Genomic DNA, 26,344 nt, shown 5'->3' with positions numbered 1-26,344 from the left:
GTATTGTCTCTTTAGAAATGAAAGCCAATTCAGAGGGAAGATGGGAGTTTAACCTTCTTCTTTCATAGGAATTTTCAAACATACAAAAAACAAATGAAGTAAGTAGTATAATGGGCACTCACAGTGCCAAATTCCAGTTTCAAGGATTATCAAAAATTTACCTATTTTTTTTTTCTTTGCTGGATTATTTCACATCGAATCCAGAATGTCATCATTACCTAAAACCAGTGCGGAATAACTAGATCCAAAGATGTAACACAGCAGCGCTGAGGCAGCCAGGAGAGGACCTGAAGGTGCTGAACGTGACGCCGGAAGATTAGATGCTCTGTCCTTTGGGGACCTCCTCCCCCAGCTGCCCACCAAATGTTGTGCAGTCTTCAACCACACCCACACTAAAGATCCCTGCATGCATTTATCTGCATTCCCCTACCTCCCCACCGAGTATGACTTCACAAGGGCAAGGGTCACGAAGCCCTGGTCCCAGAGCTGCAGCACTGAGCCTGTGCTTACCCCATAATGGGTGCTGGACACAGGGGTGGGGGAAGGGAAAACAGACAAACTGATCTTCACAAAACAAGACAGCCAGGAAAAATGAGGCAGCTCAACTCGACGTTATCTTTACTATCAATAATAATAGTTACCCCAAATTTCAATTTATTTTACTTATGACCATAGATGGTCGACTTTCTTAAAAACAAAACAAAACACATCTGTACTCTCATCTCATCTTTGGGTGAACATGATCATTGTCTGAGCGTTTTGAAAAGGAATGTACAAAGATGTCAATAAGGCTTAATGTCAAACAGGTAACAGCCTCTCTGCAATCTGACCTCACAGGTCCCCTTCTAGCTTCTCTTTCCATGAATAAAAAATGACTCCCTCTTTGCCAATAGAATGTGAGATAGGTTAATGGCCATTTCAGTAGAAGTTATTAATAATACTTCTTGTCAACTCTGGCCTTATTTAGAATGCATGTCAGATACAGAAAATCAAATGTTATTTATGTAAATATATTCTATAGTATTCATGAGCATAAATACATTATAAAAAGCTTTCATACTAAATTTCATTTTCATTGATTAACCTTCCAAAAAGGCTAGTGATTTTCCAGTTCAGATTATTACCCCTAGATCCCAAATCCTAATTAATAATTAAAAGAACATCTACATTTTTAAGTGTTAAAATAAAAAATAAAACTCTGGAATTTAATGAGAATACCTAATCTCCCCAAACTGAACTAATTTTGGAAACTGAAATTCTCTCATGAAAAGCCTCAACAGTAAGGTTTTAGCCTAATTCTTTTAAAGTGGCTAATTATATTCAAGGGGATATATAGGTCATTAGGCATTATGAGACTATTAGGTCCATCTACACAATGATTAATCTCTGAATATAATCATTCTTTAAAACACCTATTATGTTTTCTACTCTTTGAGTTGTATAGATGATCTCAAGGTATACCACAGTCAACAGAAGCAACATTTTAGAGATTCTAGAAAATTATAAACATCACAATAATGAACTTCAACAACTATCAAGACCTGTGAAAGTTCTGATGACAGGAAAACGTGCTCTCAGTGTGAAATACTTCTGAAAGTTGCCCAAGTTCAAAGGTCTCTTTTGTTCCCTACTCTTGCATAAGAGAAAATGTTTCTATTGGGAGAGAATTTCTCTTGAAATTGTAGTACTGTAAAGGCCATGCTAGGTAGTATGAGGGATACGACAATTATTAAGAGATGTAGCCCCTACCCCTAGGAGCTCACAGTTCCCAGGAGAACAGGACATGGAGACACACAAGGACCATGAGATGGTTTGTGAGAATCCACAAAGGGGATGCAAGCGAGGGCCTATAAGGAGTTTGCAGGGGACAAGATCACTCAAGTTCACAGGCGAAGGAAAGCTTTTCACTGGAAGTGGTATCTGAACTGCATTTGAAAATGACAGGATCTACAGAGAGATTTGCAGGGAGGAGAGGGCATGGCAGAGATGAATGACTCACAGCAAGACCCACAGGCGTGAAAGTAAAAAGTGCTCAGAGGAAATGAGAATGATTCTGACGGACGAGTTGAGGGTGCGTGCCAGGACATGGCAGGTAGAAGAGGTGAGAAGGGGGCCGGGCAGGTCTGGAGGGCCTGAAACATCCGTCAAGGATTTGAAGCAAGCACAGGGGCTCCACAGAGCAATCAAAACAGGGTCAGAGGGCAAATTATCTGGGAGCAGGTGCCTTGTGGATTAGGGAGTGAAGGTGCACTGGGAGTAGTTTAGCGGAGAGTTACCGCACATATAAACTAAACTGATGAGGAGTAAAGAGGCTGGGGTAAAATGTGAGAGAGAATTGACCAGATCTAATCACTGAACAGAAAGGAAGGCAAGCAGAAGGTGAGAGGTAGTGCTGACCCTAAAGCGTCCAGCCTCCATAGCCAGGAGATCATAGATATCATTAAAGACAGAACATTTTTGAGAGGAGGTGATGGTTTGGAAAAAAGAATGGAAGTTTCACATTTGGGAACTGTTCAGTTTGAGGTGACCTGGGTTGCCTGTTGGAGGTATCTGGCATCATTTGAAATGTAGGTGAGAAATTCTAGAGAGAGGTCAGGACTGAAGAAATGGATTTGGTATTGTGTCCAAAGTTCTAGCAGCTGAAACCATGGAGAAGACGAGCAAAGGGAAGATTATAGAGCTGGGACAGACACATGCTGGGAACAAAGTCTGGGGAGTGCAACCACATGGCCTCTGCATACAGGAGGCAGACAATGCCGTGGTGAATTGGCCAGCGGCACCAGAAATGGCAACCCCTTAAATTCAGGAGGTTTTCTGAATGCACCACCAGCTCCCCTCAAAAGATCTCCTAAAGCTTGTCTCTACCTCCCAAAATATAACCCCCTCTGAGAAACCTCCAATCACCCTATTCAGAAAGTAATCCTCCAACCCAGTTCATGAGCTTCTATCCAACTGGGTCATTTGATAAGCTTGTAGGCACATACATCCTTGTGTCACGATTGTTTATACAAATACCAGCCTCTCTGCACACTTCCCCAGATACATCCCCACCTCCCCAAACATTCCACTACATCTCAGCACCAAGAGGAGAAAGGAGAAGAACATTCATTTTTCCTTGTTCCTTCTCTTTTCAAATTCTTTGTCTCAGGATTCCTGGTCTTAGCTCACCCCACAGAGAGAACGTGACAGTATTTAAAAGAAGAGGAAGTGAAGGAGAAATTGTAAAGGACAGCTGCAAATGCCACTTCCTTCATATTCTTTTCTGACAGGTATTTTCTGTTTCTTGAGCACTCCATCGGTTATGTGGTATTCAGAATACACAGTGAGATATGATCCTCTCCATAAATTATTCTAACCTTGGGTGATACGATCCATTTTCATTAATGTTTTATTCATGAAACCCTAAGTCTTACTATTTCACACACACACACACACACACATCTGCAAAGGTTTTAACATTAAATTACACCTACTTACACACTGAAAATAATCAAGTCTACGCTTAATTACTGATAAGCTTGACAACTAGGTAAACTTTAGGCTATAATATGTTACCAACACTAAATTTCACAGCAATTGTTTTTTTTCTAAGTTTCTATTGCCTAAAGCACACTGGAGATTTTTTTCCCTTCTTTGAAAAATATTAAAAACTTATGAGCTACACATTAGGTCAGACCTGTTCTAATACTACAACTTTAAGTTTAAAATTAAGTGTAATTTTCAAGTTAGAGAATTACTTTTTCCTCCTTCCGTTTAACTCTTTTTAAAAAGCTGTGGGTCAAGAGACTCACAAACACAGTAGACCAGTGGTTCCTATAGGGGAGGAGCTGGAGGGTGGGCAAAATAAGGGAAGGAGATAAAGAGGTAATAGAAAACTTTCAATTAGAAAATAAATAGGTAACAAGGATGAGAGTACATCACAGGAAATATAGTCAGTAATATTGTAATATGATTCTATGGTGATGACAGGTGGTAACTGTACTTACAGGAGTGAGCATTTACTAATGTACAGGATTGATGAATTACTATTTATACACTTGAAATTAATATAATATTGCATTCTAACTATATTTCAATTAAGAAAGCTGTGTGTCACTAACTAATATAATTTGAATTTTTCTTTGAGGCTCTGAGTAGGCAAACCTCATAATCTTCTCATGATGAAACTGTAAAGAAATGAAGGGAGCTGCCGAGGGCTGTCTCCCGTGGCACAATGAAGACATGGGTTCTGAATTAATCCAGAGGAACCGTACTGCTAGTTGGAAATTACAGGGAGGCAGCCTGAACCCACAGAGCGCTGCCTCACAGCGAGAGCCACCCCACCCCAGAGCCGGTCTCCGTAAAACACAGTGCACCCCGTCACTCCAAGGGTCCACCCAGCGGCTGGCGAGAACCTGGGAAGGGGTGGGCAGAGGTGGGGGTGGCCCGTGGGGCCCCTGAATGCCGCCCTGGCTTTAAGATTTGCTTTACGCATAGAAAGGAAAGACTAAATGATGGGTGGTGGGTGCTGGGTGTGTCCTCACTATATATGGCAGATTTAAGAATAACCAGATAAAGAACATGGCCCAGGAGCCAGAGCAGGCCACTCTGGTCTCCATTTGCTCAGCTTTAAAATGAGGGGGTGGACTGGGTTCTAAGGACCGACAGACATAACTCATTTCTGGGTCTGCTCCTTGTCAGAACCTTGCAGGAAGGGTACGAACACAGCAGAGCACCGGCCTTAGGAAGCCGCTGCCCAGTGGTGCTGGACTAGTGGTCCAGAACCTGCCCCCAGGATGGAGGACACAGAACAGCCGAGACCCGTGTCCAGGGGCCCGTGGGCCTCCCCTCGCCACACTCATCCTCACCTGTCCCTCAGGACCCAGGAAAACAGAACAGGAGGAGCTGCAGCCGTGCCAACATCACCCAGGAAACACAAGTAAATAATGAATCACTGAAAAGTATCCCAAATAGAGCAGCTATAGTCACTGTGGACACGTTTCAGACTGTTTACAGGCACAAAAATATCTAAAAGTATGAGTTATACATTTGCAACTATTTCTTATCATAGTCATGGAGATTTTGAGACATCTACTGTGCCACAAAGGAATCCCTAATTACTACAGTACTCCTAAACTGATTCCTATGTGAAAACAGCCAAACCAGCAAAGCTTTGCCCCTAGGATGGGATATAAGGACTTTGAGCTCTTTCCATAGCTTCAGATTTTACTTCATCCTCATCATCAAAGCATCATCTCTCCACTGAAGCACAGAAACAAAACTGTTCTTGCACTAAATCTACTAACAAGTATAAGCGTAAGAGTTCGTGGTACTAAGACATCAATTCAAATAAGTGTGAAGTTTTTTCTGTCATGTATTGGTGAAGTACAAATTTTACATATAGTTAGGCAGCAAATAATTATAAGTCCATTTTAAATGCTGTTTTTTAAAAATAGAAAACAATTCTTGGTAGGGTAACTGTTGCATTTAACATGAAGTCCTTACACTAGGAGTTATTTTCCCTGACACATAACAGCTTGCGCCTCCCTGGTGCTCGGGCCCCTCTCTAGTCTCCTTTGAAGCAGACATGAGAAGATACGTCCAAAGCACACCAGGAATTATTCTGTCCACACCTGTCAGATCGCCTTTAGCAAAAGCTGCTGCCACTGGGATGTAGCTTAATTCATGCTGAAGTTCCTTTTTTTTTTAAGAAATCAAAACCTTAACCCTTAGAAAGATACATACTGTACAAAATTTATCATTCATGCTCCCTCTAAAAATTAAGCACACCACAGGGAATTTTGCTGCTAAAAATGATGAATAATTGCTCCTATATTTTAAAATCTTCAGACTGTTAATATGCACATGAATATCTAAAAGCGTGTGACACATTTTCAAATGGTTCTTTTATTATATTCATGTTTCAGATATTGAGACATCTATTGTGCCCTGATATAATCCCTAATCAGTGGTATTCCTAAATGAATCCTATCTGAAAATAGGTCTGAGACACAACACCTTCAGGAAACCGAGTGAACAAGGAACCTCCTAGAAACTTCTTACAAACACATCAAAATGAAGGAAACTAGACTGTCTTACTGTGAGGAATAATTAGGTAGACCAATATTTAGGACTGTATAGGTACAAATGTTCCACACATCATCTCTGTAAACCCAAGAAAGGACAGGGGAAGAACAAGCTTGGAGAAAGGACATTAAAAAAATAATATAAAACCTACCTCATTCTCAATCTCTTTCCCTCCTGCCTCCCTCCTTTTATTTTCTCTCTCCACCTCCCTCTCTGTCTTGCTCACTGTCTCACTGTCTGTCTCTCTCTCATTACTTCAGCTTGATTCAACTACTATAATCCCTTCAAAACGGCTCTCCGCATGAAAACCTCTAAGACTTTCCTGGCCCTTGGCAAGTTCTTGCTAACCGCGTGTGAGATGACACGGCCTCAGATCTAGTACCGATGCCTTTGAAGCTGACGAGGCTGAGATGGGCTTTGGCCATCAAAGGCTCGGCCAAACGGTGCAGCCTCCAGATGACTCCTCAGGGAATTGGTTGCTGTGACTCGCTCTGAAGCTATTAATTCATACTTTCAAAAACAGTATGTATGTAAAATATGGCCAAGAGTGGCATCATCCCAGGGGACCTTCCTGGGCACAGAATTTTTAACTTTTCTCTTTTTAACATCATTTGACTTTTAGAAATCCAGTCACAGGCTCCATCAATATGAAGGCATTGCAGATAATCACAGGTGACTAAAATGATTCTTACCACGAATAGTTAATATCTGATATATTTCATGAAAGCACAACATGTTTTTTTTTTCTTTGACTTCTTACTGAGAAACCATCAAGCAAAGGGCTCCTGGAATCAGTCACTGGATATGTCATTCTCTAGATTTAAGAGTAATTCAAAAGTCTTTTCCTGGAATATTAACTCCCCATAACTGAGAAAATGATAGTGCCAGAAAGAAAATAAGTCCTAATCATGGCAGATTAAGAAGTCAACCCAAATTCTTAGCACAAGCAAAAAATGAAACTAACACACCCACTTTGGTTCACTTGCACCCGTCTTCCCAGAGCGCCTCGCAGGCTGGCCCCGACCACGCCCCCCAACCCTGCCCCCACTGTATGCCCCGCCCACTCACGGTTGGCCAGCCGGCTCTGCTCCGGCTGTGCGCTGTCCGCCGACTGGGTGCTGGAGACCGACGACACGCTGGAGCTGCGGACAAAGCCAAACGCCGCCAGCTTGGCTGCTGGGAGACGCGAGTATCCGGGAGGACGAAGTCCTGACTTGGGTAGGTTGGATTTGGCAGCATTTGAACTGGATGCTTTCTTTAAATCTGCTAAAATGAACCCAAAACAAAACAAAAACATTCTTAGTTCACAGCAAGTTAGAGAACACATGGATTGTGAATACTGTCATAAACAGACCACAATTAATCTTGCAGGGGCTGATTCAGAACATTCACAAGGGCATCTTTATAAGAAAGGCTCCCTACTGGGGACCAGGTTTTTCAGGAAATTGAGCTCAAAGAGAAGGAGAGGGTGGGGGCAGATGAGACGAGAACAGACAACTAACTTTACTCAATGGCCGTAAAGAAAGGTTTAGAAAGCTGAATGCAAGGAGGACACTTATGGATGAAAGTTACCATAGAATTGTGAAATAGACATTTAAGATATTTTAAAATCTGTCCAACCAGCAAGAAGTTGTAGCAAATATTCATCAGAGAATATAAACAGTATAAAATAAGAAACACATACAAGAAACATATTCAAAGAATCATTTGCTAGCCTTTTGTTAATTGTAGGAATGAGGTAGAAAGAGCACAGACTAAAGATCTGGCCAGGTCAGAATCTAGTCTCTACTAATTACCAGCTGTGTAACGTTGGGCACTTGACCCAATATTTGGAACCACAGCTCCCTCCTTTAGAAGGAATGGGATGATAAAACTGGCCTCGAAGAGTTAGAATAAATATCACTTCTTGCAACACCAGAACCTGATAGGTGATCAAATTAATACGAGATTTCTTTTCTCCCTTTTCCATTATCTGTTTTTACGTTATTCTAAAGTTTAGAATTACTTCGCAGATACATGAAAGCCAGATAATTTTAAAGTAATAAAACATCATGCCATAAATTCATCCTCTCAGCACTACTCTGGCTGAGCCACTGCAGTGAGCATCCCGACACTGCAAGAAGCGTCTCAATACCAGACAGAACCAGGCTGTTATCAGCACACAAATGCTCTGTAATATGACGCTGAAAAGGAAACAGTCAAGTTTCCTAATATTCTATATAATTGTCCCAGTCAAGCCATTTAACAACTTCTACCTGAAGCCATATTTACCGTGGGTGCCAGTATACAGATCTTTCAGTGGTCTTGTGCTATAGTTCCTCTGCTCTTTATTGTCCAAGTTGTAGATTGATAGTAAAAAATGGGTCATGAGTAAAAACAAACAAAACCAACGTCTAAAAAAAAAATCAATGAAGAGTATACATAATAAAAAGCATGTATGTGCAGAAATAGATACAGAAACAGTAAATGCCACGCTGTGCCTATGATGTCTCTTCTACCAGTCGCCCCTAAGTGAGACCCCACTAAGACCGAGGCCAATGGCCAGCTGCATACCCAGGTGCAGGCAGAATCTGCACAACCGTGGTTTCCCAACTTCTGGGTCAGGACTAGGGCAGGGAGGAATCAAGGGAGTACAATGCAAGAAGGAACAGGGAGTGGGGCTGCAAATATTCCCAGCTCAGGTCTGCCCCAATGCTTGGCAAAAATGCTCAAATATGACAAAAAATAATCACTGTTTAACAAATAGTAATGGCCCTTTTGGGTCATCAATTAAATGTTATGTCAATGCCTTCAAATTGTTTTCATCCCATTTTGAATGCTTTTAGATAATATCCCCAGAACAATGAAAGTGTCTCTGTATATCAGATACCATTTTCACAGTAAGTTTATACCAAGTCAATTCTGGGAGATGCTGTGAAACAGCAAGCCAGTCACTAAAAATCAAATGTAATTTTGACAATACATATACACTAAATGTCACATTTTGTTACTTTTTTCAGTTATGATTTCCTTCTTAACCTGGTCAATAATTGACTTAAGATTACACAAGATCAAGCAAGAAGAATATGAACAACATATTTTTTCTAGAAAACAAACCCATACTGGACAGTGAAGGAAAATCAGAATTCCTACCAGAGTAACTTGGCATGATGTAAACATTCATTTAATATTTATTTAAGAATGAAAATTGTTTATTCAATCATTACTTAAGACAATCAAAGCATTGGAAATATTCAGACAAATCTATCCTCTTCTACTGTTACCCACATTATTGTTCATTTCATCAGTAGAAGGTTAGCAGTGGAATATAGAGAAGGAGAACTCAGCAACACAGGATTCCAAGTACACAGCAAGTAGGTCTCCAAATGACTTTCAAGCTTTCACTTTCCCTTAGTCCGAACTTTCCTTTTATTAAAAGTACATTGCAAAGAACTTGTTCACCATGTAAGAACCTGTTCGTTATGCTTCAAAAGATTGGAGACTGTCGAGAATTAGGCTTGGGGTTGATTAATGATTGTGCATTGAGTTCCCTATACAGAATTTTATTGTTGTTAAGAACCATTTGATCAATAAATATGAGAGATGCCCTCTCAAATTTAAAAAAAAGTACATTGCATATAATGTGTGTGTAGGCTACTTGTGAAAGTATGTTATGCCCTAACTCTCTGTGTATGTAAGTTTTCTAAATATAATACAACCTATACTTAAAGTTATTATACTCCCTTCTACCAGATAAATCTCACAAATAGCATACATACCTTCAGAATTTGGAAGAGCAGGTCTTATTCTTGTAAACCACTAGTGCCTAGCACAGGGGTTTTGACAAGTTATTTTTCAGTCAAGCTTAGCTGAAGTCTGCATTTAGACAAGTTTGCACTACCTCAATGTAGCCCACTGCATGAAAGCCCTCTACCTTTATGCTGATGAAATGAACAATAACTGAGTATGAGTAAGGGGAGAATAGGATAAATTTCCCTTTGAGTATTTCCAATGTCTTGATTGCCTTATGTAATAATTTAATAAACTTAATTTTCATTCTTAGATAAATAGAAATAGAAATAGTCTGTTTGAATGAGAATTAGTCTGAAGTAGAGCTCAAAGGTCTACTTTTTAAACAAGTACCTCAGTGATTCTCATTCAGGTAGTCCCTGAACCACACTCTGAAAACTTGAACAGAAGATGCCAACTCACCCTATGAAATGAATATACTCGGGCACTGTGATTGAATATGCTTTAATTTAATCTTACTGTCTGATAAAAGGGACTTAATTATAAAAGCATGCAATCCTATTTCTTAAACAAGTACAGCATGTTAGAGGAATACAGTTTTTCTAGTGTCTTTGGGCTATTCAAGAACATAGACTTTGACAGAAATAATGTATCAAAGTGCATAGTAAGCCCTCAATAAATAAATGATAGCCATTAATATTTTAATAAACCTAAGGAGGTACACGACAGTGGCAACTTCCACAATGGTGGCACCAGGAGCTCCATGGACACTTTCTCCAGTGAAGCAACCATAACTGGGAGAAATTATTTTTAAAAAACAACCATCATTTAAAGTTTCTGGAAATTGTTCTAATGGAATACAGCAAATAAAGAAGCATTTAAATAAGAAAATCTACTAAATCTCAGGAAAAACAGTGAGTATGGATGGCCCTTGAGCTGTGACCCATTCCCTCCCTTGCCAGCACTCCATCCATCTCAGCATGATAAAAGCTCCACTCTGGGTGGGTGTGGCCAAGATGATAGTTTCCTCTCTTCCCTAGACAAGAGCTTCAGTATCTCACTGGGAGAGGCAGCCCACCACGATTTCCCATCCCCATGACCTCCTCCTCTCCCCATGTTCGTATTTCAGAGACTAAACTATTTGCAAGTGCAACCAAGCAGTCAAGGGACCCTTTCTCCTCCCAGCCCCATGTCAGTGGGCAAAAGCAATACCCCAGGCACAACAGGCCAAAAACACTGAGGTCCTGATCACCGTTATGGTGGCTCACTTGCAGACCAGAGGCTCAATGCCAGGAGAGTTAAAGGGAGAAGACCAGAAGCTACTGCCCCTGTATAGCACCCACCTGTAAATCAGTAATACCATCGTAAGAGAAAGAGGCCAGTTTAAAGAAATATAATCACAACACAAAATAAAACATCAAGTAACAAAAGAAGACTATAAGAGGAAGAAAAGACCAGAGAGGAACTACATAAACTACCAGAAAACAGTTAATAAAATGGCAATAGGTTCAAACCTATCAAAAATTACCTTAGGTGTTAAGTGGACTGAATGTACCGACCAAAAGACATCGGGTGGCAGAATGGAAAAAGAAACAAAGCCCATCTATATGCTGCTTACAAGAGACTCATTTGAGACCTGGAGACATATACTGACTTAGTGTGAAGGGATGGAAAAGATATTACATGCGATAAAAGGAAGAAAAAAGCAGGAGTAGCAGGACTTGTATCAGAGGAAATATATTTCAAAACAAAGAAAGTAACAAGAGACAAGGACATTACATAATGATAAAGGGTCCAATAATAGGATGTAACAATTATAAATATCTATACACCCAACATAGGAGCACCTAAATATGTAAAACAAATATTAACAGAACTAAAGGGAGAAATAGAGAGCAACTCAATCATGTTAGGGAACTTTAACACACTACTTACATCAATGGACACAGCAACTAGACAGAAAATAAATAGGGGAACAGAGGCACTGAACAACACACTAGGTTGGATGGACTTAACCAATATATACAGAACATTCCACCCAAAAGCAGCAGAATACACATTTTTATCAAGTACACATGGAATGTTCTCAAGGACAGATCACATACTAGGACATAAGAAGAGCCTCAATAAATTAAAAAGGATTGAAATTGTCTCAAGCATCTTTTTAGATCACAGTGGTATGAAACTAGAAATAAATTATGTAAAGGAAACAAGAAAACCCACAAACACACAGAGCCTCAACAACATGCTTCTACATAATCAATGGATCCATGAACAAACCAAAGGAGAAATCAGGCAATACATGGAAACAAATGAAAACAAAAATATAACAGTTCAAAATATGAGACATTGCAAAAGTGGTTCTAAGAGGGATAGCAATACAGGCCGACCTTAAAAAACAAGAACAATCCCAAATAAATGTTCTAAACTCAGAACTAAAGACAATAGAAAAAGAGCAAAGCCCAAAGTTAGTAGAGGAGGGTTATAACAAAGATCAGAGGGGACATAAATAAAATAGAGAAGAACAAAACTATAGAAAAAAATCAATGAAACCAAGAGGTCATTCTTTGAGATGATAAACAAAATAGGCAAACCCCTAGTCAAACTTGTCAAGAAAAAAGAGAGAGAACACAAACAAAATCAGAAAATAAAGGAACAGTTTACAGCTGACCCTACAGAAATACAAAGAATTATTAGAGAATAGTATGAAGGATTATATGCCAAGAAATTGGACAACCTCGAAGAAATGGACAACTTTCTAGAAAAATACAACCTTCCAAGACTGACCCAGGAAGAAACGGAAAATCTGAACAGACCAATTACCAGTGATGAAATTGAATCAGGAATCAAAAAAACTACCCAAGAAAACACCTGGACCAGATGGCTTCACGGCTGAATTTTATCAAATATTTGAAGAACAGCTAATACCTATCCTTCTTAAAGTATGAGTACTTTATAAATAAATAAAGTATAAATATCTATGGACTCATCCTATGAGGCCAATATCACTCTAATACCACAACCAGACAAAGACACCACAGAAAAGAAAAATTATAGGCCAATGTCCCTGATGAACATAGATACAAAAATCCTCAACAAAATATTAGCAAACCAAATTCAAAAATACATCAAAAGGACCATAACCATGACCAATTGAGATTTATTCCAGGGATGCAAGGATGGTACAATATTCATAAATCAATGTGATACACTACATAAACAAAAAGAGGAATAAAAACCATATGATCATCTCAATAGGTGCTCAAAAAAGCATTTGACAAAATTCAACATCCATTCATGACAAAAATTCTCAACAAAATGGGCAAAGAATGTATCTCAACTTAATAAAGGCCATATATCATACTAATATCATACTCAATGGCAAAAAGCTGAAAGTTTTTCCTCTAAGATCAGGAACAAGACAAGGATGCCCACTCTCAACACTTTTATTCAACACAGTGCTGGAGATCCTAACCACAGCAATCAGACAACACAAAGACATAGAAGGCATCCAAATTGGTAAGGAAGAAGTCAAACTGTCACCATTTGCAGATGAACTGATACCATATATAGAAAACCTTAAAGACTCCACCAAAAAACTATTAAGACTAATAACTGGATTCAGCAAAGTTGCAGGATACAAAATTATTACACAGAAATCTGTTGCGTCCCTATATACTAACAATGAACTAGCAGAAAAAGAAATCAGGAAAACAATTCCATTTACAATTGCATCAAAAAGAATAAAATACCTAGGTATAATCCTAACTAAGGGGAGGTGAAATACCTGTACTCTAAAAACTGTAAGAAACTCATGAGAGAAATTAAAGAAGACATAAATAAATGGAAATGTATCCAATGCTCATGGATAGGAAGATTAAATGGTCATCCTGCCTAAAGCAATATACAGATTCAGTGCAATCTCTTAAAATACCAATGGCATTTTTCAATGAACTAGAGCAAATAATTCTAAAATTCATATGAAACAACAACAAAAAAACCCCAAAGAGGCAAAGCAATCCTGAGAAAGAAGAACAATGCTAGAGGTATGATGTTCTCTGACTTCAAACTATACTACAAAGCTATAGTAATCAAAATAGTATGACACTGGCACAAAAAAAAGACCCACAGATTGATGGAACAGAACAGAGAGCCCAGATATAAACCCATGCATATATGGCCATTAATATACAATAAAGGAGCCATGAATATATAGTGGGAAAAAGAAAGTCTCTTCAATAACTGATGTTGGAGAAACTGAACAGCTACATGCAAGAGAATGAAACCAGATTACTGTCTAACTCCATACACTCCATTTGAGTAAACTCAAAATGGATTAAAGACCTAAGACATGAAACCATAAAACTTTTAGAAGAAAACATAGGCAAAAATATCTTAAATCTAAACATGAAAATATTTTTCTGGACACATCTCCCTGCACAAGGGAAACAAAATCAAGAATGAACAAGTGGGACTACATCAAACTAAAAGGTTTCTACACAGCAAAGGACACCACCAACAAACAAACAAAAAGGCAGTCTACAGTATTGGAGAATACATTTGTTGATGACTCATCAGATAAGGGCTGACATCCAAAATACATAAAGAACTTAGATGACTCAACACCAGAAAAACAAATAACCAAATTAAAAAATGGGTAGAGGACCTGAACAGACTTATTTCCAAAGAAGAAATACAGGCGGCCAACAGGCAAATGAAAAAATGTTCCATATGGCTTAATCATCAAGGAAATGCAAATCAAAATCACAATGCGATATCACTGCCTACCAGTTAGAATGGTCACTGTCCAAAAGACAAGAAATAAGTGCTGGCGAGAATGTGGAGAAAAGGGAACACTCCACACTGTTGGTGGGAATGTAAACTGATGCAGCCACTGTGAATAGTAGTATGGAGGATCCTCAAAAAACTAAAAATAGGAATACCATATAACCCAGTAATTGCACTTGGACAAATTTACTCAAAGAAAACAAAATCTCTGATTCAAAAAGATACATGCATTCCCTGTATTTATGGCTGCATTATTTACAACAGCCAAGATATGCAAGCAACCAAAGTGTCTGTCAATAGATGAATGGGTAAATAAGAGGTGGTATGTATATACAATGGAATATTACTTAGCCATAAAAAAGAAAGGAATTCTGCCATTAGTAACAACAGGGATAGACCTAAAGGGTCATACAGTATTTGTCTTTTCTGACTTATTTCACTTAGCATTATGCCCTCAAGGTCCATCCATGTTGTCACATTTGTGTATGTGTATGTGTGTGTGTATGTGTGTGTGTGTGAATACACACACACATATATACAATGTATAGATAGATAGATATCACAATTTCTTTACCCATTCATCTGCTGTTGGACACTTAGGTTGTTTCCATATCCTGGTTATTGTAAATAATGCTGCAATGAACATGCAGGGGTACATATGTACAAGTACATTCTGTGATGGTAATGGAATGAAGCTAAAAATCAGTAACAGAAATTTGGAAAGTTCACAAATGTGTGTAAACTCAGCAACACATTCGCCTGTAAGTCAAAGAAGGAATCATAAGAACAATTAGATAACCTGTAAGTCAAAGAAGAAATCATAAGAGCAATTAGAAAACACTTTAAGATGAATGAATGTACGCATACCCTACCAAACCTTATGGGAAGCAACTAAAGCAACACTTTGAAGGAAAGTTACATTTATAAATGAAGGAAGAAGAGCAAATTAAACCTAATCCAGCAAAGAAAGGAAATAATAAAGATTAGAGTGGAAACAAGTGAAGCAGAATGGAAAAATACCAGAGAAAGTCAATGAAATCAAAAGTTGGTTCTTAGAAAGAACAAAGCTGACAGACATTCAGTTAGAATGACCAAGAAAAAAAAAGAGAAGTCTCAAATTGTTAAATTAGGAATGAAAAACAGGACTAGCAATCTGGCAAAAATAAAAACAATTATAAGGGAATATTACGAGCAACTATATCTCAGCAAATTAGATAATCTAATAAATGGACAAATTCCAAAAAGGCACAAACTATGAAAATTGACTCAAGAAGAAACAGAAAATCTAAACAAAAAGATCAAATTTGTAATCCAAAATCTTCCCAAAAAGGAAAGTCCAGTCCCAAATGTCCTCACTACTTAACTCTACAATCAGTTAACGATGAATTCCTATGAATTTTTCACAAATTATTCAAAAATAAAAAAAGATAGAAAAAACATTCCCAAGCATTCTGTGAGGCCAGTATTACCTTGATACCAAAACCAGACAAAATATCATGATGAAACAACAGACCGATCAGTATCTCTCATAGATGCAAAATTCTTACCAAAATATATAGCAAACTGAAATCAATCAAATATAAAAGGGATTATATAACATGACCAAATGAGATTTATCCCAGGAATGACAGATTGGTCTAGCATAGAAATAAGTCAGTATAGGATACCATATTATAAGAATAAAGAAAAAACATATGATCATCTCAATAGATGCAGAAATATCACCTGACAAATTCCAACAGCACTTCATGACGAACACTTAAGTAATAATAGAAAACATCCTCGGCCTGATAAGGGCATCTAGGAAAATCCCACAGCTAATATCATACTCGCTGGAAAGAGACCGGATGCTTCGTCCACTGATCAGGAACAAGACAAGGATGTCTGCTCTCATCCTTCTATTCAACATTGTATGGAAAGTTCTAGCCAGAGCAGCGAGGCAAGAAAATAAAAGACATGCATGGAAACAAGAAGCGGAACTTTCTCTATTTGCAGATACTGCCTGTCATCCTGTATATAGAAAATCCTATGACAGCTACTGAAAAACTCTTGGAACCAATAAATTAGTTCAGCAAGTTTACACAATGAAGTTCAACATACAAAAATCAATTCAACATACAAAATAACAACATTATCCATAAAAGCCAAAAATACTGGAATAATCCAAAATAAATTAACAAAATTTCATTTTTACAATAGCATCAGTAAGAATAAAATACTTAGGAACGGTAGGAAAGGGTCAGATTCCCCCTTTTTTTTATGTTTGACTGCTAAGAGCTATCAAGTCTCAAGCCCCACATCTGGAAAAGCTGGTAAGAAAGCCCAATGCTCCCTACTTTGGTGCTGGAGGGAGACACAGACTGACACAGGCCCCTGACCCTGTCCGTGGGCACCCTCCCCCATGCCCTACCCCGTAACAATGTCTGCATGTCTTTGAACAGAGTTGTGACTAATGCTCGTCTCAAGGAAAAGACTACCACGTACTATATACAGGCCTGCTGGGTGGTCACCCATGAAAAAACAGTCATTGGGGAAGAAAAGACAAAAAAGGAAAAAAAAAAATCCATTATGTGAAGTGCTGAGTTCTGCGCTCCTAAGAGCAGACAGCTCGGCAGCACCCTTTGCTGCTGCCTAAGCCTCTGTCACAGCAAAAATCCTGATTCTCAAGGTTACAGAGAAAAACACCCATGGCATTTCCGTGGCATAGCGAAGGGATTAATTCAAACCCTACTTAAGCCTACAGTCTTTAAATCCTGTAAGGCAACCACTGCCTTTGGGGAGGCCTCTAACCCCAATGATACTGATTCGAAGCTCTCTGGAGGACATTTATAGATATAAGCAGAAGAGAGAGAATTTCCCATAAAAACAACACAAGAACAGGGAGTGGAGGGAAGCAAAGGGAAAAAGAGAGAAAAGAAACCTGGAAAGTGACCCAGAAGTCCACAGTCAAACCCAAATGGAAATCCCAAAGTTACTAAAATAATTTATATCCCAGAAGATAAAAGGTCACTGGCTGGCTTTGTGCCTCTAGAGCACAGCTCCTGAATTGGCGTTAACATCTGCTGAAATGCACCAGTTGGCAAACCTTCATGACCTAAATACTGGGGCTCAGACTACAGTTATACCTGGGATCTCATTAAATGTGAACCAGGTATATCCCCTATAATATTCTGTAATCTTAAGGGAGTGACTGAGCACAACAGAGAGGACTCACAGGCAGTTTTACCTTAACCACAAGAATTAATCACCTTGCCTAAATTCCCAAGGTCAAAGCATCCACTGCCCCAAGATTCCCACAGCGGGCATGGACACTTAGTGATTAATACATCTAAATACAGTTAAGTTTTTAATGCAAATTAGCTTTACAAAATGGAATCCTATGGACCACACTTCCAGTTAACACAGTTAGTATGACTCAACGTAAATTAAAACAGGGTCTGCAAGCCCCGTAATACAAGAACATTGCTTTTCCATTTAACAACCCAATTTGGTCTGTTCCTAAACTTGGAGTAAAAGACACATCACAGTGGATTATATAATCCTAATGCTCTGGTGCTACCTAATAAGGCCTCCAGACACAGTATTATTAGAATTACTGACTCCATCCAGTCAAAAACTAGAAAATAGAAAAAAATATTATATATTTGTTGTGTAGAACATGTTCTGTTCAGTTCTTATTTCAACTCTCAGTCACTATGTTCCTTTGCTTCCAAAGGACACAACAGGTCTTTATGTGACAGCTACCCACGGGTCCTCAACAGTCCTGCCATCACGTATAATCTTTGCAGGCTCGATCTTAACTGGATTCAGCTGGTGAATATATAAACGAAGTGTGGAATGCCAATACAGTGGAATATTTTTCAGAATATTCTGAATATGGAATGCCATATTGACACATGCTACAATATGGTTGAACCTGGAAAACATGAAGGTAAGTGAAAGAAGCCAGCATATGAGGAGAGGCCACATATTGTATGATTTCATTTTTATGAAACTATCTAGAATAGGTAAATCATAGAGACAAAAAGTTGGTTAGTGGTTTCCAGGGACTGTGGTTTGGGAAAATGAAGAGTGCCTGATAATGGGTACAGAGTTCCTTTCTTCTGGAGGTCATTAAAATGTTCTAAAATTGATTATGATGATGGTTGCAAAATTCTGTCAGTATACCAAAAACCACTGAACTTCTTTAAAAGGGTGAAATCTGGAGTATATGAATTATATCGCAATAAAGCTGTTATGTTAAAACAAAAGTTTTTTAAAAATTTTAAAAGCTTGTCTTTAGTTACTCTAACATAGAACGATGGCTGTTTTCCCAGTCTCCACCAGTATGTTAACTATGAAAGGGCCTTGACAGATAGGGAAGTTGGTCTGTCATTGTGAGTCCACAAAAACCCTCCTAACAGGTGGGTGACAGAAATGTGGATCAAAATAAAGCAGATCAAAGACCCTTCCAAATGAATATAACCATAATGGGGAAATTAATTAAAATAACTTCAAAAATCAGTAATTATTAACAACAACAAAAAACCCTAGGATCAAATACTAAATTCCATGCAAAGTAGCTGAAGTAGACTCACTTCTTTATTTCTATCAAGGCTTTATATTCTAGGAAGATTTTGCCAAAAAATAAATATATGAAAATTCATGTGTGAACAACAAAAGAGACTTTGCTGCTATTGAATGTTTAATAGATGTGTTGCTCTTTCAAAGGTAATACTGCTTTTCTTTTGAAAGATAAATCCTTTGAAGAATGCAAACCTTGACATCTCAATGAAACTTGAAGAATTGTATTTGTTCTTACCTTTTTCTTTGTTGAACTGATTCTCCTTTAAATTCGACTCTGTAATGCTAGAAATATCTCAATCAACTAGAATCAGTTTATAGTGCTCTCAAGGTTAAATATTACATTGGTACGAGTCCATCCATCATTGCCCAATATTCTTGACATCCCAGGTAGTAAAATGAAGACTTTAAGAAAGTAAATGTATATTAATCCAATTCAATATGCATTCACAGACACCTACCATTGGCAAGACACTTCATAGGTGCTGTAAGAGATTCAGAAACAAAGGAGTAGGTCCCCATGTGGGTTTTACAACCCAAAGAGTAGAGGCATTTGTTCATAAATAACCAGGCCCTAAGAGAGGGCAGGACAACCCAAGAACAGAGGCGGGACTTCATGCTGTGGGAAGAAAAGAACTAAATGGAAGCAAAATCATCAAATAGAAGGATTCAGAGTTTTTATTCAAGGACCATTTTTTCCTTATAATTTTATATTTGAAGGTTTTTTTATGGTATATGTATATGTACAGGGCAATGCATTATGTGAACCAACCTTTGAAAATAAATCTGATTATAGTTCTTCCTTATCGTTTTTATAAAGAGTTTCTTCTTTCACAGACATTTTGTGGAGAGAGGGGTTTGCCTTGTTCAAATGGCTGGGAAATTATTCCTCTCTCACCTTGTTGGGGAATATGATTAAGCAGCATCTGTTTTTACCAAGTTTCCTTCACACTGCGAACCTGTAAACAAAATTTTTTGGCTTTAAAGTTGAAACTTCCCTTGGGAAAAGGGGGAAAGAAGTATAAAAGTAAACAATGCGAAGGAAGTAGCTCGTTTCAGGTTTGTGCCCAAGATCTGGGTGTGATACAAATACCATCAAGAGTGTAATCTCCGACCAGACTCGAACCCTCTGCGCTTCAGCTCCCTCCCATGGAAAATGAGGATAAAAACCATTTACCCATTATACTGACAAAAGAGAAAGTACATCTAAAGTGTGTATCATATTACCTAACATGTAGTAAACACCCAATAAACATAGTATTGCTATTATTGCTTTGGTAACGACCCTGTTGCAATTACAAAAAGCATCTCCCCACCAAAAGAAAAAAAAAAGGACATAGGTTAAGGTATGTGCTCTCCAAAAGCTATCTCCAATGATCCTCACCAGTGAATCAGAGATGACCTGTGTGACCAGCAATCCTATGGAAGTGACAAGACTGTGACTTCTAAATGTAGGCCAAAAAAAATACTGCAGATTCTTCCCTGGGCTCTTGAATTGCTTACTCAGGGAGCAGCCAGCCATGCCATCGGGCTCTTTAAGCAGCACTGTGCAGAGGAGAGGAACCAAGGCCTCCTGCCAAGAGCCAGCACACACTCGTCAGCGATGGAAGTGGAGACTTATCTCGGAAGTGGGTCCTTGTCCTCTATCCTCCGTCAAGCCTTCAGATGACTGCAGACTGAACTGAATCTGACTGCAAACACATAAGAAGCTCTGAGCCAGAATCACCCAGCCAAGTCGATTCCTGACCCACGGAAACCAATAGATGACAAATAGTTACTGTAGTTTAAAGCTGCTAAACTTTGGGGTAATTTATTATTCAGCAACATGTAACTAAAACAGAGATTGGTACTTGGAAGAGGGGTGCTCCCATAACAGAATCTAATTAGGCAGGAGTGGCTTTGGAACCAGGCAGAAGGTAGAAGCTATAAGGAAGCTAAAGAGAGCATTAGTGAAAGTCTGAACAGTTTCAGAGACTTTCAGCATAAACCAATGGCCCTTGAGGAAGCTTAAAGGAAAGTGAGGCACCTGACAGGAAGTGAACCCTTGTTTATCAGTGGAGAAAGTTCAGAAAGTTCAGCAACAATGTTACCTGCTGTAACATGGGATGTAGGGATTGTAGCTAATGAATTTAGCAATCTAGCTAAGGAGATTTCCAGGAAGAGTGTGAAGATGGTACCCAGCCTCTTCTTAACTCTTCTGGTAAAATGAAAGAGCAGAAGGATAATCTAAAGATCTTAACATACAGGATCCATTAAACATAAAGCAGCCAGGACTTGAAAATTCCCAGCCTCTCTGGAGGGTAAACAATAACAAAATTAAGAAATGGCTTCTGGGCAAAAATCATTTCTAGGCTACTGTCAGGAAAGCACAGACTAATGATAAGGTCAAAAGTGTGACTTTAAAATTGTTTGGTAAGACTTCAGAAAGATCTATGTCAATGCCTTAAGTAATTATTAAATGATAAAATAAAGCTTCAAAGGAGCTTAAAGTTGTCATCCCTCAGAAGCCAGAGGCAGCCCAAGGTAGAGAAAGGCTTATTTTCAAGTGATTTTCAGGTGTTGCTTTTGTCTAATGTAGTGAATCCAACAATATTCATTGGAGACTCACAAACCAGGATGACTGATCACCCTAGATTTATGGCCCCCAAGCTTAATTAGCAACTGCAACCTTACAGAACACCTGTGAATCTAGATATAGGTGCAAAAGTTTCTGAATATGAAAGATGATGAAAATGAAAGAAATGTGTCTAGAGTATTGATATGGAATGACCCACCAACCAGAGGGTAGTGTAAATTCTCTTATCAACTGAGGATGATTTCATCCTTCCAGCAAAACTAAATCATTACCATTTAAAAGAGAAGCTCTGGTGCTGGGAAAACTTAGTAGCCACATACAAAGGAACGTAGTTGGACCCTTACTTCACACCATATGCAAGCTTAACTCAAAATGGATGACAGATCTAAATTTGAGAAATAAACTATAAAACTAGTAGAAGAAAACACAGGTATAAATCTTCATGAACTTGAGTTCTTCAAAGCCTTCTTATATACGACAGCAAAGGCATAGGCAATAAAAGAAGAAATAAATTGGGTATTATCAAAATTAAAAACTTTATTTCAAAGGATCAATCAGGAAAGTAAAAAGACACCTACAGAATGGGAAAAAGCATTGCAAACCATATAAGTGACAAGGGACTTGTATTGGAAATATACAAGGAACTCCTACAGTTCAACCCAATTTAAAAATGGACAAAGAATCAGAGGCTAGAAGACCCATTTCTAAGTTGGCTCACCCACACTGCTAAGAGGATGGTGACAGCTATTGACAGGAGACCTCAATTCCCTTCATGTGAGTCTCCACCCAGGGCTACTTGAGTGTTATGACATGTGGGTGGCTTCTTGTGTGGGTATGGCTCCACCCATGAGACCAAGGAGGAAGGTGCAATGTCTTTAACAATATAGCCAAGAAGTTTCACAATTCTCCAAAGAAGATACGCAAATAGCCAATAAGCACATGAATTTTCTAATAAGCACATGATCATACGCTCCACATCAAGAGTCACTGCAAATTGCAAACCAAAACCACAGTGAGGTACCACTTAACACCAAGAGGATGGTTATAATAAAAGGGCAGATAATAAAAAGTATAGGCGAGGTTGTGGAGAAATTAGAACATTCGAGCACTGACGGTGGGAACATGAAATGGTACAACCACTTTGGAAAACAGTCTGGCAGTTCCACACAAGGCTAAATATAGAGTTACTACCATATGACTAAGCAATCCCACATTTAGATACATACCTAACAAATAATGACAAATATCTCCATAAAAACTTGTGCACAGATGCTCCTAGTGGCATTATTAATAATAGCAAGAAAGCGACTAAAACAACCCAAATATCCATCAGCTGATGAATTCACAAATAAACTGTGATGTAGCTATATAATGGATTATGTATCAATAAAAAGAAACAGTTATGGATTGAATTGTGTCCCCCTGAAATGTATCTGGTGAAGCCCTGACTTCCAATATGACTGTGTTTGGTGGCCGACCTTTAAGGAGACAGTTAAGATTAAAGGAGGTTATAAGGGTGGGGCTCTAATCCAATGGGACTAGTGTCCTTATAAGAAAAGGAAAGAGACTCCAAATATATCTCTCTCTCTACATATGCAGAGAGAAAGGCCATGTGAGGACAGGAAGGAGGCAGCTGTCTGCAAACCAAGGAGAGAGGCCTCACCAGGAACTAATCCTCCTGGCATTATGGTCTTGGACCCCAGGCCTCCAAAACTGTGAGAAAATAATTTTCTGTTGTTTGAGCCATCCAGTCCAAACAGTATTCTCTATGACATCCAGTCCATGGTACTCTCTATGACAACCCAAGCAAAGTGAGACGGGATTGAAGTACTAATACATGCTAAACACGGATAAACCTTGAAAATACTAAGGCAAGTGAAAGAAGCCAGTCACAAAGGGCCACAGATTGTATGACTCCATTATATGAAATGTCCTGAATAGGTAAATCATTCAGACAGAAAGGAGATTGGCAGTTGCCAGGGGTTGGATGGAGTTTAGGGAAAATGAAGAGTGCCTGGTACTGGGTAGAGGGTTTCTTTTTTCTTAGTCATGAAAATGTTTCAAAATTGATTGTAGTGATGGCTACACAACTCTGTGAACAGACTTAAACCCACTGAATTTACATTTTAAATGGGTGGATTGTATGGTATGTGAATTATATTGCAACAAAGCTATTCTCTAAGAAAGAGAAAGGCAGAGACAGACAGCACTAGCATGAGCTAGCTCATTAACTAAGCTCCTAAAAAGGAAAATAAAGAGGGAAAATAGAAGACGCAGAAAGTTAGGCACAAGATGGATGACTAGATTGGCCCTTCGCAACGCAAAAGACAGATGGCCGACACAGAGGTCTCTGCAGCGTTGGCCACCGGAGACTAGCACGAGGGTCAGAGGATGAAAACTGCCTCAAGGAGAGCAGAATCGAAGACGCAGGAGAAGGAAGAGGGAAGCAGGACTGCAGGTCCTCTGGCCTCACTCAGCTCAGCTCAGCTCAAAAAACACCCACAGCACACACACGGGGTGCCACGTCAGCTCTCTGCAAAATAAAAACCAATGCGGCCCGGCCTCTGCCAACACCAGCACGAGACACACTTGCAGAAAACCCCCATAAAGCCTACTTGGTGGTGTGACACAGGCGGAAGCCCAGAGCTGTAGGAGCACAAGGTGGGGACCCTGAGCCCAGCGGTGGCTGACCAAGGATGAGCTCTTAGAAGAGATAAGCTTGAGCATAAAGGACACACGGGACGAGCTGAGACAGGGCCAGGGAAGGAAGGGAACATCTCAGGGAGGACGCTGCCGGGGCCAGGTCTGATGGGGAGAGGCAGGCTGGGGGGGCCAGACTGGCATTGAGGCGCTTGGCCTGTCTCCCGACAGCACCGGAGAGCCAGGAAAGAATGTTAAAGGGAGGAAATCAGGACTTGCTTTGCTGTGTGGAGGAAGGGTTGGCAGGGGCGATTCGGGAGGGAGGGAAATCAGTGGGCAGGCAGCAGGTGAGGAGAGAGGTCATGACCCTCTGAGAGCAGATGGACTCAAGTCACAAAACCAGCAGGTCTTGCAGACTGATTAGCTGGGGGCAGAGGAGAGCGTGAGTCAAGAGTAATTCTCTGTTACAGGAACAAGAAATGGCCCACCTACCTGCAAAGCCTCCAAGGGAACCCTGCAGGTAAGTCATGCCCCACTGAGGTCATGCACACCTGAAAATACAACAATTTTTTAGGGACTTTAGGAAAATTCTTCTCACTTCAAAAAGAACGTAGGCAAGCTTTGGTCAGAGGAGTCCCGTGGAAAGCTGTCCTACAGAGTGGCCGGGCAGCCTGTGGGGTGACTGCCTGTGATCAGCGAGGCAAGCCCCAGAGAGGCGCATGATGAAGAAGACACACGGGCACGGCTAGAAACAGATGGATCTTAGATCTTAGGCTTTAGTTTAAAAACTCTATCTTGCCAGAGGTAAAGGGCAAAAGCACTTTTTTTAAAAAAAAAACCTTTGGCCAACCTCATTACCAATGTGTTGGTAATCTAGGAATGATGAGAAGAAACCCTTACCAACAGTGGTGACTCACTGGCATTATTCAGCATCTGGGACAGAAAGGGCAGCTAGCGAGAGCTGTTTTGTTATGTTAATGTTTTTGGAGTTGTGAAGAGACTGGTCCAAGGTAAAGCAGAACACTGTGGTAAATAATTAACCCTCAAAGCCAAATAAACTTGTTCACACAGTATGTCTTTAACTGAGGCCCAGATCTTGACTTTTACTCTCCTACAGTAATCTAAAAAACTGAGATTAAGCGTTTTGGGAATACGAAAATAACCATGATCTGAGTGTCTGCGTTTGCATATCTGTTTAGATCTTGTTATGTGACCTAAAGTAACCACATTTAATCCAGAGATTCACAAATAGAATAAAACAACCATTGGGGAGAGTTAACCTGGCTATACATATTTGGTCAGTGTATAAATGAATCAAAGACTGGGTAAGAGAAGGGAACTGGAAAGGGGGGCATCAAAGAGTGCTATATACAGAAGGAATTTAGGAGAACAGACAAGAAATAAAAATATTGCAAATGCCGTACTTCTGCTGCTGGACAGAGCTGCTTATAAATAGAAGCTGTTTAAAAGGATATGTCAAATACAGGCGACCTTGTACGAGCACATTTAGCACATGAGAATTACAAGACTGAGTTGATGGTTTTCTAAATCACTAATTTTACTAAACTGCTGTGTTATAAGTATGGATTGATAACATCCTTGGGTCCTATTTATTATCAGTGATTCTCGGAAATTATCAGATCCTCAAAGCTAATCAAAAGGAGCAACATCTTTATGAGCAAATGCAGTTTGAATCATCTGTTTTCTGAGAAATGGCTTTAGCATTTCAAAACAGAAGACGCTTTAAAGCACTTGCTCTGTTTGCTAAGGAAAAAAAGAGAAAATTAGAATAGAGTGACATAACATGTCTTTCCGTGGAGTGCATTTAAAGACACAGTTCTCATTGTGCTTTTACAATACTGATGAAACAGATTCCTTCTGCAGGACTGTACAGCACCCTCAGCAGAGCTGGGAAGCAACGCTGATCAGATTTAAGGACAAGGCCAGCTCAAGGTGGTGAACGGAACACAGATATGTTTACCC

The 26,344-nt window shown here is 39.4% G+C and overlaps 1 protein-coding gene across 8 annotated transcripts in view; it reads right to left on the bottom strand.

Moving 5' to 3' along the window:
* Nucleotides 1-26,344, bottom strand: part of MTUS2 (microtubule associated scaffold protein 2) — a 501,163-nt gene that overhangs the window by 275,935 nt on the left and 198,884 nt on the right. For 7 of the 8 annotated variants that reach the window (XM_073228704.1, XM_073228715.1, XM_073228711.1 and 4 more), the window contains one exon: nt 7,135-7,332. In XM_073228704.1, coding sequence (XP_073084805.1) covers nt 7,135-7,332 — 198 coding nt within the window. The remainder of the gene's footprint in view (nt 1-7,134; nt 7,333-26,344) is intronic. The other variant, XM_073228708.1, reaches the window with a different exon arrangement.

The sequence above is a fragment of the Manis javanica genome, chromosome 1 (assembly GCF_040802235.1).
Source record: "Manis javanica isolate MJ-LG chromosome 1, MJ_LKY, whole genome shotgun sequence".
In the NCBI taxonomy this organism is placed as follows: Eukaryota; Metazoa; Chordata; class Mammalia; order Pholidota; family Manidae; genus Manis; species Manis javanica.
This window is presented reverse-complemented; position numbering and strand designations above follow the sequence as displayed.